Source organism: Rattus rattus, chromosome 11, assembly GCF_011064425.1.
Source record: "Rattus rattus isolate New Zealand chromosome 11, Rrattus_CSIRO_v1, whole genome shotgun sequence".
NCBI classification, from domain to species: Eukaryota; Metazoa; Chordata; class Mammalia; order Rodentia; family Muridae; genus Rattus; species Rattus rattus.
Window position 1 is genome coordinate 94,906,733 of NC_046164.1, and position 19,574 is coordinate 94,926,306.

Sequence of the window (19,574 nt, forward strand, 5' to 3'; positions counted from 1 at the left end):
TGTCCTCAAACTTAGAGATCTGCCTGCCTCTGCTTCTTGAGTTCTGGGATTAAAGTCACGAGTCAGCACCCTGGGTGTGGCTGTTTATGTAAGTAGGTATTCATTTCTCAGGACTCCTTCCATCATATTGATGGGCTTTTGCATATGTTTGTACTCTCGTTAGATTTTGAGAATATTATGATTTCCTTTTTACCATGAAACCCATCATCCACAGTGTCTGAGTCTCCATGAATTTGTGTGTATATGCTGTGCTTTTTATTTCTGCTTTACTTCACTGTGGTCATATAGAATATAAGAAAATATCATTTTGTTTAGGACTTGTTTTGTATCCTACTATAGGATCTGTTTTACATAATGTTCCATGGGATGCTGAGATGAATCCTGTGGTGTTTGGACTTCCTATATCGTCTAAACCCATTCGATCTGATGTCATTAGGGCAGATGTTTTCCCTGCCAGGATGGCCTGTGTTTGATGAGTATAGCACTGATGCTGCCCATGTTTATTGTGTTAACTTGTGTTGTTCTATCTAAGAGTTTGTTTAATGGAGTTGGGTATGCCTATGCATATCTGTGTAGGGTCATAATGTTCTCTTGATGGATCATGTCCGGAATCAGATTGAAGTGACTTTATTTATAATATCCTGACTTCTTTTGGTTTGAAGTTTATCTGTTTAGTTATTAGAACAGCAACATCTGTCTGTTTCCTCATTTCATTTGTCTGGAATTCCTCTCTCCATATTCTCGCTCTAAGATTGTGTCTGCCTCTGGTGATAAGGTATATTTCTTGGAGGCAACAAATAGAAGAAAGCAAAACAACAGAATCCATGTCTTTTTTCAGACAGGATTTCACTGTGTACCCCTGGCTAGCCTGGAACTTGCTATGTAGACCAGCCTGCCTCAGACTCACAGGTGTGTTTCATCATGGCTGGATGATTCTTCTTTTTGGTCTTATCTGATAGCTTTTTTATTGGGGAAATCTATGCCAGTAATATTCAAAGTGTAGGCACAGTATGAAAATATCATAGGGCAATACAAAAAGGCCAGTTACTTAGGAACGTAAGAGGACATTGGCGACATTACAGCCATGTGTCAGCTCTTCTACATGGAAGGCAGAAGGCAAGCGAAGACTGCTGATTAACACGGCACTGATGGCGGCGACAACAGAGGAAGAGAGTGAGGTAGGACAGCTGTGGGCAACACAGAATGAAATAGAGAGGAAACAATGCATTCAGATAACCTAAAGCCACCCCAGCTCTTAGCAGGCTGAGAGCCAGCAATCCCACAAAGCAGGTCAGAGATGTTCTCCAGGGAAGTCTATCAAATGGAAAATTAAAAAGGAAGCTATAGAGAAAGAAAAGGAAAGGGGTGGGGTGTGAGGATAGAGCAGGACAGACCTGGCCTGCAATATACTGCGTATCAAGTGAAGGACAAATAAACATGGGGAGCGGGAAGGCGTGCCGTGTGCATGGGCTCTCGGCTGCTGGCTGCTCCCCGCGCTGACACCCAGTTTCTTCCCTGCCTCCTGGATGCCAGGAGAGCCCTTGAAAGTCTGGGCCAGATGCTGGGGCCCAGATGCTAGTTCTGTCAATGGGCCTTCTCCTTGGGTCTTATTGAAGATGTAGGGCCTATTTCATGGTGTCACTGGAAATGTTGCCTCTCTCCTTTCCCTATGTCCAGTGTACACTCTTCTTTATCTATGGCTCCAACCAGGTTTCCCCTCACAGGCCACTTCGTGCAGTTCTGATGTAAAACTTCTCCATACTATAGAGGAACCCCACCAGACCATCACGATGAGTCTGGGCTGCCATGGAGTGTGGTTTGTGGAAGGTCTGGGGCCACCTAACTGCAGGGTCTTTTTTTAAAAAAATGGTCTCCAGGGGACCTAAAGGTGCCCTTCAGAGCAAAGCTGCTTTTGCCTCAGCTTTTGGTCCCCAGAACCCACAAGGCAGCTCTTCTCGTCTCCCAACATTCCCTCTCCCCTTCTGGTCTCTGTGGTCACCAAGCACATACATGGTGCACTTACATACACTCAGGCAAAACACTCATACACATCAGATAAATACAAATCTAAATGGCTGTGACTGGGAGCACAGCTCAACTGATAGATGTACTTCAGTCCCAGTTGCCCGGGCTCACTCCCAGGATCTAATTTCAGCCTGCAGGAAGGCAAGAAAGGAGGATTTAAAAAAATCAGGAATCTTCCCCATCATCCCTCATCCCTCTGTCACTGTGGTACAGCATTTGTCTCCCTCTGTCCCCACTACAATAACTTCCCTTTCAAGTGTCTACTACTGCGAGCACAGGGTACAATGTGGACTTTCTGAGGCTCTCTCTCCCTCTAACAGGGAGCGGGGACACTCCCTAGTCCCTCTGGACTAGATCTTTGGATTCCTTTTCTGCATTATAGAAACGTATTTTTATCTTTCTATTAAAACAATTTTTCAGCCATCAGCTTCTCTTCTGATATCTATTATTTAACTTTCCCCAGTTTATTCCCAGGAAATTTTTGCAGTCTTGCAGTATATCATACAGCATCTCCTTCCAAGAAACTTCAAAAACTTTTTATATAGTTCTTGAGAGAAAGAGGAAATCCAATACAGAATTTCTAAAAGTAATATAACAAAACACTGCATATTCAAATATACCGGATGTTTAAAAAGAATGAATTCAATTATCATTTTTAATCATTAAAAAGAATAAATGAAGCACTCCTGAGTCAAAAATTCCAAAAGAAGAGAAAAATTGTGAAATCAAGCTAAAATAAACAGCAGCGAAGAATGAAGGTTGAAGCGGTTAGCGGGAGGGAGACCAGCACTGCAACCTGTCTCCTGTCTCCAAATCTGAGTATTTCAGGTCTGTGGAACCCGCGTCCACTGCTGCAACGACTCAGCTCTGTGCTGTGGCAAAAAGTTGTCACTGCAATGACCAGATGTGGTGACAGTCCAATAAAACTACATAACAAAGCAAGATGGTGGCTGGCACTAAATACAGTCTGCGGCGTTCTGGGAGTAATCTAGGGAAAGGTGATTGATTTCTATCTGCAGTAGAAATAGAAAACAAAACTTCACAGACCGGGTCCATCGTCGTGGGCCTGGCCAGTGTGGGGAGTACTGGAAATCCTGCTGGTTCCTTTGTAACGGGCATTAAAGAACACAGAGAGGAATCCAGTTAAGGGCAGAGAGTAGCTTTAACAAACGGAGAGAGACTGTTTCTACTGGTCCTGGACTAGCTGTGGAACGCCACCTCTAAAAGCCCCTGCCAAAGTGGCTGTCCTGCAGCCTGTGACCGTCCTTCAACTGTAAGAGGAGACTCGCGGAGGAGGGCACTGCGGCGAGTGCACTCTGAGCTTGGACCAGCAGAGCTCTGCCAGCCGTTCTGAGAAAGGTCTTTGTGTCCGCACGGATGGAGGTGGCAGCTGATCTCAGCCAAAGGCTGCAGGGAATCTTAACCAGGGCTCCAGGCAGCTCACCAGAAAGCACAAGGGTTGCACAGGGCCAGGGCCAGCACCGCTCCTGGGTGCCTGGAGGACAGGCCAGAGGTGTGACCAGCATCTGAGTGAGACTTCATATTTGTAGTGTTGTCTACTGGCCAGATCACATGTGTAACCCAGTCTATCAAAGGACAGCCCTGGGGACAAATGGACCACTGAGAGCCAGAGATGGGACTCACAGACACTGAGAAGAATCCAGCCAAGTGGCAAACAGACCGGCCAGGCTGCGCTCAGATTGTACTGGCTCTCCACCCACCACATTTACTCTTTGTATTCTCTATTCATACAGACTTTATTTAATATTTAGGCCCATTTAACAGGTCAGCTCTGCTGCCCTGTCCACCTCCCCTCTCTCTACTTCCCCTCTTTCTCTTCTCCCTCCCCCTCCCTTTCCTGTTCTACCTGTTTCCCTTTTTTTCACCAAAGAACACAGTCTGGCCAGGCCTACAGGATCAGTTTCCTAAAGCTGGGTTACATATGACACAACTACCACACCTCCCAGCCCTTTGTCTCTACCCTACTGTCTTCTACATACCTTTCCCTACCAACCCAATACGAACCATTAATATTAGCTTGGGTTATCCTTCCTTTCCACTCATACCTACAGCACCTAATCTATTAGGGCACATGAAACTGTAAGTGCCCCTTTACTTCCTAAAATAATTGGCATTTAAAAAGTGATTGATTCTTCATGGCACTATTACTATACATCTACTGCAGGCCTTCCTTTGATATACTGGGGCTGCAGACAATATTCTAATTGCAAGGGAGTGATGGGGAGGGGCAGATCCTGGCTCCTCACTTCCATTCTAGCTGAGAAAAGAAAGTACAGCAATCCTCCAACCAGTCTCTCCTGAGCATGTAGACGCCCCTCTGACAGAATAAGTCTTATTTTAAAGAAATAAATGAAAGGTGTTTTTTTATTTAAAAAAATTAAATTCAACCAATCACCTAAATCCTGATGTACAAATTCTAATGCAAAAATGAAAATAACAAAAACCCTAACGCAACATAACTCCTCCAAAAATTACTAATCTTACAGTAATGACCTTCAGTAAGAGTGAATTAAATCCCAGACAATAAAGCAAACTTACCTTGAAAGAATGAGCATAAACAAGTCAAAGAAAATCAAAGAAGACACAAACTTCTGAAAGAATTTCCAGAAGAGACAACAGCTGAATGAAATAAGATTGTCTCAATACTAGACATGAGAGAAGAATTCAGAGAAGGTCAAAGGGACATGAAACAAACAAACCAACCCAAACTGAAGTACTAGGAAACTAAAAGAAATCAAGTAAAAAGCTCCATATAAGTCTTCAAGGAAGTGGCAGAATATCTGGGCTTGGAGACCAGGAAGGAAAAGGATGACTACTTCCCAGACACATGAAACACTATGAAGACATCAAATATAAGATTCTTAGACATAAACAGAAATTTCACTTAAGGCATAGAAAACCTAAAAATATTGTTGCAGAGTATTTAATTTCCCTGTGAACACCAAAGTTGTTTTTTTAAGATTTATTTATTTAGTGTATATGAGTACACTGTAGCTGTCTTCAGACACACCAGAAGAGGGCATCAGATCTCATTACAGATGGTTGTGAGCCACCATGTGGTTGCTAAGATTTGAACTCAGGACCTCTGGAAGAGCAGTCAATGCTCTTAACCACTGAGCCATCTCTCCAGCCCTCAAAGATGTTTTATCTACTGGAAAAAAGTTTCTAGTTGTGGTGTGGCTTAGTCCTTAGTATACACCTTTAATCCTGGCTGGAATACAGACACACCCTTAGTACACACTTCAATCTCAATGAAGGTAAAGTTAGTTTGTAGAAGGAAGCATATGTTTGAAAGTTATGTCTAATTGAATAGCAGACAAAGTAATGAATCAGAGAAATATTTGACAGAATAGGATATGCCCAACTCACAGGAGGAGAGAGAGGAAAGAGAAGCTACTTAGAGAACAGTGCAGAGAGGGAGAGAGGAAGGAGGCAGTGTCACCGGGAGAAGTTTACGCAGACAGGTGAGACAGAACAAGCCACAGAATGCGAAGGAGCCAGAAGAGTAAAACAGTTTGCCAGAGTTGGGATGAGGTCGGACAGAGTGATTCAGTCGGAGGCTGAGAAGTCAGATTGAGTCAGGTTGGAGAGGAGTTTGAGCCACAGCAGCTGAGTTGAATCAGCCAGCCAGGGCACAGAAAGAACAAGAAAGGGTGACGTATTCAGCAGTAAATTGCAAAGACTGAAAACATTCTAGGCCTAGCTAAGACTGTAGGAAGGCTGGATAGACGCTTCTAGGAGTAGGCCTCAGTTAGCAGGTTGAGAGAGCAAGCCTCGGAAATGGCAACTGCATCAGGCAAATAAAAGTTTTACAAAAAGTCATAGCAGAAACTTCCCAGACTTAGGGAGGTTCCAGTTCAGACAGAGGAAACACTTTGAATGCCAAACAGACAAGATCAGAGGAGACCCTCCCAATGTCACAGTATATTAAAGCACTTAATTAAATATACAGAACAAAGGAAGTAGAGAAAAACACCAAGTCATATTTAACAGCAAATTTCTCAAGAGGAACTAAAAAAATCCAGGAGGCTGGATGATAAACACTTTCAACAAAGAAATAAGACAAAAAAGTAACAAAGAAAATGAAGTAGCTTTCTTACAGACCATAACAAACACAAAGAGGATGCGCGCGCGCTCCCCCCCCCCCACATACACCCCTTGGAACAAACTTAAAGGAGTGAAAGACCACTGAAATGAAAATTTTATACTACTTGAGAGAAATTGAAGAACACATTAGCAGATGAAAAGATCTCTCATGTACATAGATTGGAAGAACCAACATTGTAAAAATGGTTATCTTTTTTTAGATATGCAAGCAAATTTCACTCAGTCCTCATCAAAATTCCATAGAAATTAAAAAAAAATCTTAAAATTCATTTGGAAGTGCAAAAGACCTTAGATAGTCAAAGCAATCCTGAATGGGAAAACAGAAACAAAAACAAACAACAAAAATCCAAACCACAAACAAACAAAAACAAAGTACCATCTTGGAGGTATGTTACAATATCAACATGGGGACAGGAGATAACTTAGTGGGTAAAGTTTTCCTGTATAGGTGTCAGGACCTGAGTTCAATCCCAGGGTCATGTAGGAAAGACAGGAATGGTGGCACATGATTGCAAGTGGTGGAGACAAGCTGATTGATCTAGACAGACTGTTGGTTGGCCAGCCTCTTAATTAATAAGACTTGTAATGAGAGACATGTCTCAACAAAACAAGGTGGATGGCTTGCAAGGACTGACAAGCACATCCTCATACCCACACACATGTGCAAGCCACCCACACATACATGCAAAACGCGCAACAGCATGGTGCTATGGCACTGGTACCCAGAATGGATCAGAAGACCCAGATATAGGCTCACAGAGCTACAGCCACGTTATTTTTGTTGACGATGCCAAAAATATTCACTGGATTAAAAGCCTCATCAACAAATGTCGTTAAGAAAACCAGATGTCTACATATAGAAGAGGGTGAAACTAGATTTGTGCACAGAATCAATGACAAGTGGACGGCCCTAGGAAAGGTGACCAGACCCTGAGGAAGAACAGTTTACGTCCTTTCTCGCATGTGACTCTGAGCTGTGAGCTTTCAGCTCTGTGTTTTCACATGGAGTACGGTGGAGGACGGGGCATGAGAAAGGGACAGAGGGGGAGGGACTGCTCCCCTAAGGGAGGAGCAGGAGGTAAAACAAGGAGGAGGGAGAATACTGAGGGAGACAGTAAGGGAGGGGAGGAGAGGTGTGGAGGGAGAAGTGGAAGGGTTAGTCACTACATAGAGTATATGAAAAGCCATGTGTAATTTGTGCTGTAACCCAATTACTTCATTTCTTTGGAGACTGGAGGACTGACAGGTGGGAGATGAGAGTAACTAGAATCATTTTATACATGTATAAATATGTCAAAAATGTAATGAAAAATATAAAAACTTCAAATGGGTTAATGAGCTGCATAGAAAGCTCTATAAAGAACAAATCTAATGACCGATAAACATTTTTAAAGTGTTCAACATCCTTAGGTAGCAGGGAGATTAGCTACCGTCATGAAAACAACACATGCTGGTGGGAGGGGAGGAAGCACTCACTGGCGGTGCGAGTGTGTGCTGTGCAATCCAAACAGTAAAGTAGAACTGCATATGTGCAGGTATCCAAGCCTTCTGTGCCCTCCAGAGACACCTCCACATTCCTGTCTGCTGCTGCTCTGTTCACAATCACAAGGCAATGCAGACAGCCGAATGGCCGTTGGCCTAACAGTGACAGTGTGGGAGAAAAATTCAGTGCAGTGTTTTTCAATCACAGAGAAAAGTTCAACTGCAGAAAAACTTCTGCAGCTAAAACACATTAAGAGCAACAACTCTGGCTCCAATAAAACAAAATCCATTCTTAGATGAAGATGCTATAATTTAATTTTTACATATGTAGATTTATGTGGAAGTAAGTGTGTATAGAAACCAGGAAACTAGAAAGGGGCCAACAAGAAGGGGGAAGAGGCTTTAAGAGAACAGAGGGAGTTGAAGACGTTTCCTGTGAGTAGAAGGAAAATATTCACCACAGAATGCTTCAGCAGGGATGGGGACAGCAATGTGAAGATGCATGGGAGGAGGGCTGGCCAGAGTATGTGGGAAGAAGCTGGGAGAACAGGACCCAGACTCCAAGATTCTGTTGGCTAATTAAAGATAAAAGTGTGGACAGGGTACCCTGTCAAGTGAATAACCCCACTCCTAGAAAACATACAGTTATTAACTAAAAGCCTCAGGAGCAGGGATTGGCTCCTTAGGGCCCCAGAATAAAGGACATGGACTCCTGCTGGTTGCCACCAGTACCAGAGTGGAAGACACCATATCCCTGTGGGTTTAAGACACAGAGAGATGAGACTGACACTGAGCAGGAGGGCCGGGCCTGAAGGACGGCCCTTAAAGTACCAGCAGGGCTATGTGGGTTGGCATGAGACGGCTGTGGTTAAGTCTTACTGGGTTGTGCACCAACCACCCTCTGTGCTAACCCAATGGCCTGCTAGGCAAGACCCACTGGTGCAAAGGTGGCATGGCTTTCAGACAGGCAACCGATGGCTTTTTGATTAGACTTCAGGAATGTTCTTCCAGAGGTCCTGGGTTCAATTCCCAGCAACCACATGGTGGCTCACAACCATCTGTAATGTGATCTGATGCCTTCTTCTGATGTGTCAGAAGACAGCTACATATATATATATATATATTACATATAATATATATATTATACATATAATATATATATAATATAAATCTTAAAAAGGAAAAATTATTTTTAATGTGTGTATGCAGGTACCAGAGGAGGCCAGACTTACAGGGAATTACATAATTGCTGGGAAGGAAGAGACAAATGCTCACATTCCTGTAAATAACTCCTTACCCTTATTCTTGTAATTAACTCTAATTATACTCACTTGGTACACACACACACATACACACACACACACATACACACACACACATTCACTCACACACACACATACACACACACATTCACACACACATACACACACATTCACATTCACACACACATACACACACACACCCTGCGAAGTAAATTCAATGAACACATTAAGAAGATTATATATCATGACTAAGTTGTTTTCATCCCCAAAATGCAAGATTGACTCAAAACTGCTAATGAATGAATGGATGTAATGCGCTGTTACAGATCAGATGATACAGATTACACAGCCATCGCAGTAGGTCCAGGACAGGCAGTTGACAGTTCAATATGTCTGCATGAAGGTCCTGAAGAAGCTAGGTAAGGAGGGAACACATCTAATAGACCAAAGGCCGTATGTATTAAATCCACAGACAAAATTTTGCTGAATAAAAAGACATCAAGGCCATTTCCTCCTGAGCTTAGATTGAGACAAGGTTCTCACTCTCTCTACTCTTATTCAATACTGAGATTGGAGTCTTAGAAATGGCAATAAGATAACAGAAACACATAAAGGGACATAGGTGCGTAAATGAGAGTTATCTCTACTCGAGGATGACACGAGACAGAAATGATCCATGGAATCTACTGGAAGATTCTTGGATCTGATAAAAATTCTTTCAGCAAAGTGACAAGATACAAAATCAACATAGAGAAATCCATTGCAAGGTCACATCTATAGTGTTGAATGTGAAATACTTATGTAGTAAGCTCCTGACTCATTGTATCTTACCTGTTTGAAGGGCCATTTGGTATTTTCTGTTGAATAGTATGCTTGGGTGTTGAACCACTGGAAGGAAGAAGGTCTGGAAATGGATTTCCTCCTTCAGGTGTTAAAGCTGAGCTGGCAAAACCTTCATTCAGCATGTCTCTTCTGTCCAAGGGCCCCAGGAGTTCTGTTTTGTACACCATGGATAAGATATGAGAGAATGGAAATACAGTTTCTGCTAACTGGTTGGTGAGTCCTGTCCTTTGTTGTCTGCTGAGAAGCACTTCGGTGGCAGGAGGTGGGGACCCTTACAGACCCTGTCTCTGATAAGTGCTGTCATTCTGCTTAGCTAGGGGACTTACAACATGAATATCCTCAAGATAAATTTGAAAATTTGTTTGTGCTTTGCCTATTCATATTGATTTTCAACACTTTAATAATCTACATTTCCTTAATGTTATTCAATTGCCATACTATTTTATTACTTTGGACGACCATGAGAAATCATTCTACTTTAATATATAGTACATAAAGTTAAATCACTTTTAAGGTAGTTTATGTGTATGTATGTGCTTTTGTGCACCAATATGCAGAGAAGGTAAAACAATGTGGAGTTCCCTAGAACTGGAGTTACAGGCACATGTCAGCCCACTGGGATGGGTGCTATGAGACAAACCTAAGCCTTCCACAAGAGCAAGAGCACAGTTAACTGCTGATAGAGATTCCCAAGCCTGCAAGACATCTTTTTTTTAAAAAAGCCATGTTATTTAGATAAGTATTATTTTAAAACTTTAAAGTTTTAAAACGTTAGTGTGTTTAACCACATATCTGAAGGTTTATGTCAGGGGTCTCTGCTGTGTTTTATTCCATGGGTCTCCAGGCTTACCTTTAGTTAAGTATCACAGAGTTCTCTACCATTGAAACCTGGAAGTGTGACCTATCTGACACTGTCCTGGGTTTCCCCTGACTATTCAGCACCCTCTGTAATTCCATATGAATTTTTTAATAGAGGGCTGTCAAGATGGCTTAGTGGGAAGACGTCGTTCAGCACTGAGCCTGAAGACCTGAGTCGGATGCCCAGAGCCCAGGCAATGGAGGAAAAACCCGAGTCTGGCAGGTGTCCTCTGAGTCCCCTATGCACAGCATGCCACATGTACACAGGTATAAATGGACAAATCCAGACAGAACTTAAGGCCTGACTGTCGTCTGTAAAGTTACACTGCACTTGGGTAGCAGTTGCCCTAGTAGCCAGCTGCCTTGAGCAGAGTTGACACTTGTCAAGAACTGTCTTCTAGCTCATGAATATGAGACGTTTCTTTTTGGCTTTACTCTTTCTTTTCCCTTCAGTTTATACATGTGTAGACTGGATTTGAACTACTAGACTCAAGGTATTTTTCCATTTCTGTCTTACAACTCTTGGGACTACAGGTATGTGCCGCCACACCTGGCTTCCTACTTTCTTTCAGCAACCGTTTTCAGTGTACAAATCTCTCGCCTCCTTGGTTTGCTCTTCTGAGACCACTGTAGACAGAGTGGTTTCCGTCATCACTGTTTTAAATCACCTGCTTTGAACATGTTGACATGCCGACGGGTCTCCTGACACTTTATTGAATTTGCTTATTCTAACAATTTTCCAATGAAATTTAAAATTTAAAAGTTTTCTTTACATAATACAACCATGTAATTTGTAAATGCTTTTTTCATTTTAAAACTTTTTTTGCATAGTTAACCTGGCTAGCAAGTTCCAGTACCTCACTAGATATAAATAACGTAAATGTGACTAGCAGACATCTTGTTTTCTCTCTTTGCCCTATAGAAACAGCTTTCAGTCCTTCAAAAATTATATTTACTTATTGTATTGTAGGTCTGCATGAACCACTGTGTACACCATGTGTTTAACCATGTGGGCTCTGGGGAGAGAAATGAGGCTTGGTGACACATGCTTTTCAGCAGCTCAGGCTGCTAGTCATGTATTACTCAGTTTGCTATAGGCTGTAAGTCTGTCACACGTAGCCTTCCCTATGTTGGGAACATCCCCTCCGCTCTGGATTGTTGCCTGTTCTCTGTCATGGAGAGCTGTTGACTCTGCACATCTTGCACCAACACTGGGAAGACCCTTTAGCTTCTGTCCATCAGTCAGGGGAGGCTACCCTGGCTTTCACTTGTTGAGCCTTCTAGCTTCCCACAAGTAAGTCCTACTTGACCTCAGTGTTTAAGTCCTGTTTACAGTGTCAAGTCTGCCTTGCTAGTGTTTTACTCAGGACTTTTCCATCAGTACTAATCAGATTTTTTTTTGTCAATATTTTTTCTTGCCTTTGTATGACTTTGGTATTAGAACAACATTATCTTTTAAAAATGATTCCGGTAAAGCCCCTCCTCATTTTTTGGAAGAGCTTGAAGAGGATGCTGGGAATTTGTCTTTAAACGTTTGGTAAACTTCTCCAGTGAGGCCGATAGGTCCTGGGCTTTTCTCGTTGGGAGGCTTTGGTCACTAATTCAGTTCACTGACTAACTGTTTCTGTTTCCCATCTGTCTCGGTAGGTCGGCAGTGTGCACCTGTGATGCTGGCTAAGCCCCTCGTGTGTGTGTTGGTTGTGATTCCAGGAGGCGCTTCTGATGTGAGCAGGGCTGCTTTACTGCTGTCCTGTCAGATCTGTTGGCTGCCGGAGAGCTGCAGCTTAGGTGCCATTAGCCTGGTCTTGGTCGCTTTCCACTCTGTGTCTTCTGTTCTACCCTCGTCATCTCTTCTGCTGCCTTTTGTTTTAATGTGTTCTTTTAGAGGTATAATATACCAGATATAAACTTAGGCTATTGATTTGAAACTTTCTTCTCTTGTACTATATATCATAAAGTCACATATTTTCCCTTGTCTCAAAGTTTTAGAATTTTGTGGTTCCTTTTGTTTTTTGGCTTATTGTATGTGTATTGCTTTATTTTTAAATATTTATGAATTTTCAAGTTTAACTTTTGCTACTAAATTTTGGTTTAATTCCACTGTGATTAGAAGATACTTCATATGATAAATCTTTTATTAAAAGACTTACTTTAGGGCTGGAGGTGTAGCTCAGTGTTAGAGCACGTGCCTAACTGTCTGAGGCCCTGGTTTTGATACCCAACACAGCAAAGTTAAAAATATATATATATCTACTTTATTGCCTAACTTGGGTTAGTCTTGGAGAATGTCCTGGGAGATTGACAAGGATGTGTATTCTAGATGTATGAATATCCTGTATATATTTATCAGTCTACCGTATTACTGAATTCTCTATCCACTACTGAAAACAAATGAAACCAGGAATTACTCAGAATTTTGCTTTGGTCTTTTTTCCTATGACGAATATTTTAAGTTTATGGTCCATGTACCAAATTCAGTGTGCAGATGTTTAACCTACAGTATTTAAAAGTTATTTCAATTATTTACTAACACTGAAAATTGGTAATTTTTTTTCTTTAAAATTTCAAATTATGAGAAAGATCATAAATTCTTGGATGTTAAAAGATGTGAAATTTAGACTTCAGTGTCTAAGTGAAGTCTGACTGGAGCATAACTACCGTTGTTTAACTTGAGTAGTTTAAACTGAGATTCTGTGACCTATAAAACCTAACATGCTTTCTGATCATGCTGAAGTTCTTGACCCTGCTGTGGTTCTAAGTATTTTACTCCCATGCTTTCTCTAGTTTCTTTTGTAGTTTGCACTGTTTTTATTCTCTCTTATCCTACACATGATCCCAGGACAGAAAGACAGCAGGGAAAAATTAGAGAGACTGGGTATGATCTCTGCTTCAGCAGTCACCTTAGACAAGTCCTCTCATCTCTTAGGGCTTCCTTTTCCTCACTTGTTCAGCAGAGTGCTAGGGTAGTCTTGCACAGTGGTGTGCATCTGTCATGTCAGCTCTGGGAGGGAGAGGCAGGAGAGGCAGAGGGTCAGCGGTTCAGTGCTAGCTTGGGCTGCAGACTGTCCCTTCATGACAGCAAGCTCCCGAATGTTGGGTATAAAGTCTGGATGCCCATTTCAACAACAGTTTGACCCATGGCAACTCAGTGTGGATCACACTTGTTATCTGACGTGAGCTTACACATCACTCCTAGATCTTTCTATTCTGTTGGCTCTGCCTTCAAAGGAGACAGCGCCCAGTCTCCGGTCTCCAGAGGGTTTCAGGGTGTATAATCACATGGAAGACTGAAAATCTTTTATAACCCTGTCTGCTAAACTGACAGCTCTACCTTCCAGAAGCCATTATGGTATTTACAAAGTAGCAGCTGCTCTTCTTAGAAATACAGGTTCGGGGGAATAAAAATAAACAAGCTGATAAGTGCAAGATAAGCCATGACCAGTCCTGTGTATACACTGAACAACATTTAGAAAACTCTGATGTTTACACAGCAATTATACTGTAAAGTCTCAAGTTAAAAGAACATAGAGCCAGTAAGAGCTGAACTATTCACAAGAATTCTTCGTAGTGATCTTTTAAACAATTTAGGAAATCCCTAAACATAATCTTTTAAGAAGTGTTAGCCTTTTGGTATGTGTTATTTTTGTACTGAAGACATAGTTGTGAATGAAGAGATCAGTTGGGTCAGAACTTCAGCTAGGACTCTTAGGAAAAATGAAATACAAGTACCTTATACCTTAATCTACTAATTTAATACTTTATATAGCAAAGATTTGTATTTTTAAAAGTTTTATAGAAATCAATGTTAATCACTGAAAGTTACAGAGCCCTGAAGAGGACAATGTGTGCCCTTCTGCTGCTCACCGTCAGCATGAGGAAGGTCTGGATTGTTCCGTGGAAAATAGATATTTCTCAAGTTCCTGGGATAATACGAGCCTGCTTACTTTACTGGATAACTTACTTATTGAAAGTATATTATTTGAAAGAAAAAACTTTTAGTAGTTATTTTTAAGTATTATATACTAAGAGCTTCAACTAATTTAGAGTTTATCTCTTACAAACCTTAGGGCTTTAGACATGAGGCTCTTTCCCTTTGCTGGCTGTCACCAGAGACAGTTTCTGCTTCCCAGTCATTCCTTTCAGACAGTGAACATGGACAGTGACAACAACAGCGGGCTGGGTCTCTCTCGGTCTGTCTGTCTGTCTGTCTCTCTCTCTCTCTCGTAGGTAATTTTCTAGGTCTACTCTGCCATGTGACTGCACATTTACAGACTCTGGAGATAAAGATATAACCGTGTGCAGAATTGGCCTCCTGCTCATGTTCAGAAGCGTCCCCTCCACTCGGATTCTACGAGCTTTCATGCAGTACCGCATGTACAGTAAGCTTCCAGTGCGTGTCTTCACTGTAACTTACAGCTTTTAACATAATTGGGTCTCTGGGTCTCTGATTGATCTGAAACCTGCTTACCAGATATCAAGCCCAGATCTTCTCATCTGTCTAAAACATTTTCTTCTTTATTTTAAATGTTTCTGAATCAATATTTCTTCCTTTCTCTCTGTTTTCCCCAAAGCCATCTGTCTATCTGCATGCCGTATACTCAGCACACTGCTGCACTTTGCTCTGTCACGCTTTCTCTTTTGAAGGGTTAGCTCATTTACTGTACCTTGCTTGTGGTGAATGTACGTGTGTGCAAACGTGTGCGTGTGCACTTCTTCACGACATAGAGAGGCCAGAGGTCAACACCAGTCACCTTCCTCGATTGCTTTTCTACCTTATTTATTTTCTCAGACTATGCCTCACTGAATGTGGAGGTCGCCTCTTTGGCCAGCCAGCAAGCCCCAAAGGGCTGCCCTACGTCTGCTGCTCCGCCCATTGGCACTGGAGCTGCACCAGGCCTGGACTTTGTGTGAAAGCAGAGGGTCCTAGCTCCTCTCCTCATGCCGGCATGGTACGTGTTCCCTGGCTGTGCCAGCTCTGAATCCCAGGTTGTCACCGTCATTTCCTCAGACTTGTCATTTCGACTTATTTGTAGCCTTTTGGTATCCATGGATAGCCTCACCGATCCCACCTCTGTGGAAACTCAAGGGTTATATAAAATACCATTGTATTTATATATGACACACACACACTTTCCCTTACACCTCTAATGCCTAGTGCAGAGTGAATGGTATAAATAATTCTCTGTTGTTTAAGAAAGGGATGATTTTTATGAAAAAAAAAACTATGCATTTTCAGTAAAAATACAGTTTCCCTTAAATATACTCTTTCAAATAAGTCCCATCTATACTCCACTGTATACAAGTATGTCATGTGGCTGTGTGCATCTGTAAAATTTAAAGTCTGTGGTCTTTATTTCCTAGTTAACATTTACATCCAGACCTTCCTTCCCATAATGCTTTAGGTACCTGTCATTGCAAGGACCACACTGTGTGCTGGTTTTCAGCTTTATGGTTCTTTTTTGTCAATGTTAGATTTTAAGTAATAATTGACCTTTATATTTCCAGCTAGCGCCTGTAAGGCAAGAAGTGTTCTTTTATTTTTATTCTTGTCATATTAATAGCTATACAATGTTGTGTCTGTCACTGTACCTGTTAAGTGAAGCACATCCCCGGGGCTTTTTTTTTATTCTTCAAAACCAACTAACTAATGAGAGACACGGATTCTTTCATTATTCCCCTTGGAAGGTCTTGACAACAAACTCTCAATTTTCTGTTTCTATGACTTTGGCTACTCACACAATTTTATGAATCGCAGTGTTTTCATTACAAGTTTCGTTTGTTTAAATTGTATTAATGTAAATAATACGACTTAAAGACGGAATCCTGACACTGTAGGCAAGTGAACGCCATGGCCATCTGCTCCCCCACCCGCTCAGTCCTCCTCTTCCTTAACAGTCCTTTCTGATTTCACTTCTTTCTGTTTTCAAATGTGTATAAGAGTGTAGACATAACAGTTACCTTTCTGAGTCTGAGTTATTTTTCTTGTGATGATAATATTTCTAACCATTTTCCTATAAATGATATGACTTTAGATATTTATTACACTAAGCACAAACTTTAACTCATTTTTTGTGTAAAATAGATAAATTTACATAAAATGAAAAGGGAGCTAGGGATGGACTTAGTCAATCATAAGCACCTAAGCGCCAATGCCCAGGACCCAGGCACAGCGAGATGTGACTATAATTCCATCCCTGAGAGGCAAAGACACAAGAGTCCTTGGAACTCACTGGCAAGTTCTGGGTTCAGTGAGAGATCAGCTCAAAATATGAAATGAGGAAGAGACTAAGGAAGACACCTAGCATGGACCTATACACACACATACACACACGCACACACACACACACACACACACACACACACACACACACACACACACACACACACACACACACACACACACACACACACACACACACACACACACGCACGTACACACACACGCATGCACATTAAAACAACAACAATAACAATACAATTATACCCAGGGCAAGTCTCATAAATAGAAACTGTAGGCCTGCAGTGGGGATCAGAGCTGACTCAGTTCAGTGTGCCAAGCACAGAGAGCAGTGCCAGACGAGGCGAAGGGGGCCAGGCACGGGTGTTGACCTGTGGCTGGCTACTAAGTGTCATTTCAGACAGTAGCTGACCCTCAGAGAAAAGAGAGGACAGAGCCTGTAACCCTGAACACCAGTCACACAGAGAAAAGTCACACCTAACTCTAGTACAACTGTTCCTCTCTGTTACACTGCATATGTCTCGACAGAAAGCAAAGTGACTTAAACTAAAAAGAAAAAAGAATCAGGGAAAAGCTCAATGAGTAAACTAACTCCAGATGTACAAGTCTAAGAACAAAAACAAAAAGAGGACACACACACAGATACCAAGATATGTCTGCTCCAAAATTACTAATTCCATAGTAATGGCTATGAGAACAACTTGGGAGAACATACAGAAAAAGAATATAAAATAATGGTTATAACTATAATAAAAAAACTTAAGGAAGATATAAGTATACTCCAAATGAACATAAAAACAGAGCCAAATGAAGTAAAGAAGTCATTCAAGATCTGGAAATATTCAATAATTACTGAAGAAAAACAAGAGTAAGACACTGGAAGTGGTGGTCTCTATCTGTGCCCTGTCCCACAGGCCCTCCGGACCCAAAACCTGCCCTGAGAGAGCTCTCTAAGGGGTGCTCTCACTCCTAAGCCCACAGGTGAGACCCCACTTTTGCTCCACTAACTGTCCAAAGAGGGACCTGCAAAGAGCACACAGGGCAGAGGAAGCAGCAGCCTGGGACAGGATCCTTCCAGACTCCCTCTGCGTCAGAGCTAAGGCTGTCCCACAGCACTCTGTACCCAATTCCCACTCAGAGAGAGCTGGTCTCCCAGAAGTACTCTCATTCCTAAGATCACAGGCTCACAGACCCACAGGAGGGACAAATGCCAGTCAGAGACAGCAAGATCAGATAACACCAGAGGTAACCAGATGGGGAAGGGCAAATACAACAACATAAGCAACAGAAAACAAGGCTACTTGGCATCATCAGAACCCAGTTCCCCCACCACTGCAAGTACTGGATACCTCAACACACCAGAAAAGCAAGATCTAAATCTTGATTTAAAATCACATCTCATGATGATGATAGAGGACTATAAGAAGGACATAAATAACTCCTTTAAAGAAATACAGAAAAACACAGGTAAACATGTAGAAGTCCTTAAAGAAACACAAAAATTCCTTAAAGAGTTACAAGAAAACACAACAAAACAGGTGAAAGAATTGAACAAAATCATCCAGGATCTAAAAACAGAAACAGAAACAATAAAGAAATCACAAAGACAGACAACCCTGGAGATAAAAAAAAACCTAGGAAAGAGATCAGAAGTCATAGATACAAGCATCACAAACAGAATACAAGAGATAGAAGAGAGAATCTCAGGGGCAGAAGATACCATGGAAAACATTGACATAACAGTCAAAGAAAATGCAACATGCAAGGAGCTCCTAACCCAAAACATCCAGGAAATCCAGGACACGATGAGAAGATCAAACCTAAGGGTAATAGGTAAAGAGGAGAATGAAGATTCACAATGTAAAGGGACAGTAAACACCTTCAACAAAATTATAGATGAAAACGTCCCTAACCTAAAGAAAGAGATGCCCGTGAACATACAAGAAGTCTATAGAACTCCAAATAGATTGGACCAGAAAAAAATTCCTCTTGTCATATAATAGTCAAAACACCAAATATACAAAACAAAGAAAGAATATTAAAAGCAGTAAGGGAAAAAGGTCAAGTAACATATGAAGTCAGACATACAAAAATAACACTGGAATTCTCAACAGAGACTACGAAAGCTAGAAGATCCTGGGCAGATGTCGTACAGACCCTAAGAGAACACAAATGTCAGCCCAGGCTACTATATCCGGCAAAACTCTCACTTACCATAGATGGAGAAACCAAGACATTCTATGACAAAACCAAATTTATACAATATCTTTCAAAAAAAATACAGGTCTACGAAGGTTAATAGATGGAAAACTCCAACACATGGAGGGAAACTATACCCTAGAAAAGGCAAGAAATTAATCATCTTTCAACAAATCCAAAAGAAGATGGTCACACAAACATAATTCCACCTCTAACAACAAAAATAACAGGAAACAACAATCACAATTCCTTAATATCTCTTAACATCCATGGACTCAATTCCCCAATAAAAAGACATAGACTAGCAGACTTGATACGTAAAGAGGACCCAGCATTATGGTGCAGGCAGTAAACACACCTCAGAGACAAAGACAGACACTACCTCAGAGTAAAGGGCTAAAAAAGGTGAGAAAACTTGTTCTAGATCTGGGCCACACTTTTTGGTAGCAGCTCACAGAAAAGGACATGTAAGAATGAAGCTTTAAGCTTCCTGCCTTCCCTGATGACTGTTGAGCATTTCTTTAGATTCTTCTCAGCCA

The 19,574-nt window shown here is 41.6% G+C and overlaps 1 protein-coding gene across 1 annotated transcript in view; it reads right to left on the reverse strand.

Annotated features, from left to right (window-relative positions):
* Positions 1-19,574, reverse strand: part of Wdpcp (WD repeat containing planar cell polarity effector) — a 225,911-nt gene that overhangs the window by 16,470 nt on the left and 189,867 nt on the right. Inside the window, exon 15 of the mRNA XM_032916336.1 lies at positions 9,729-9,891. Within this exon, the coding sequence (XP_032772227.1) occupies positions 9,729-9,891 (163 nt within the window). The remainder of the gene's footprint in view (positions 1-9,728; positions 9,892-19,574) is intronic.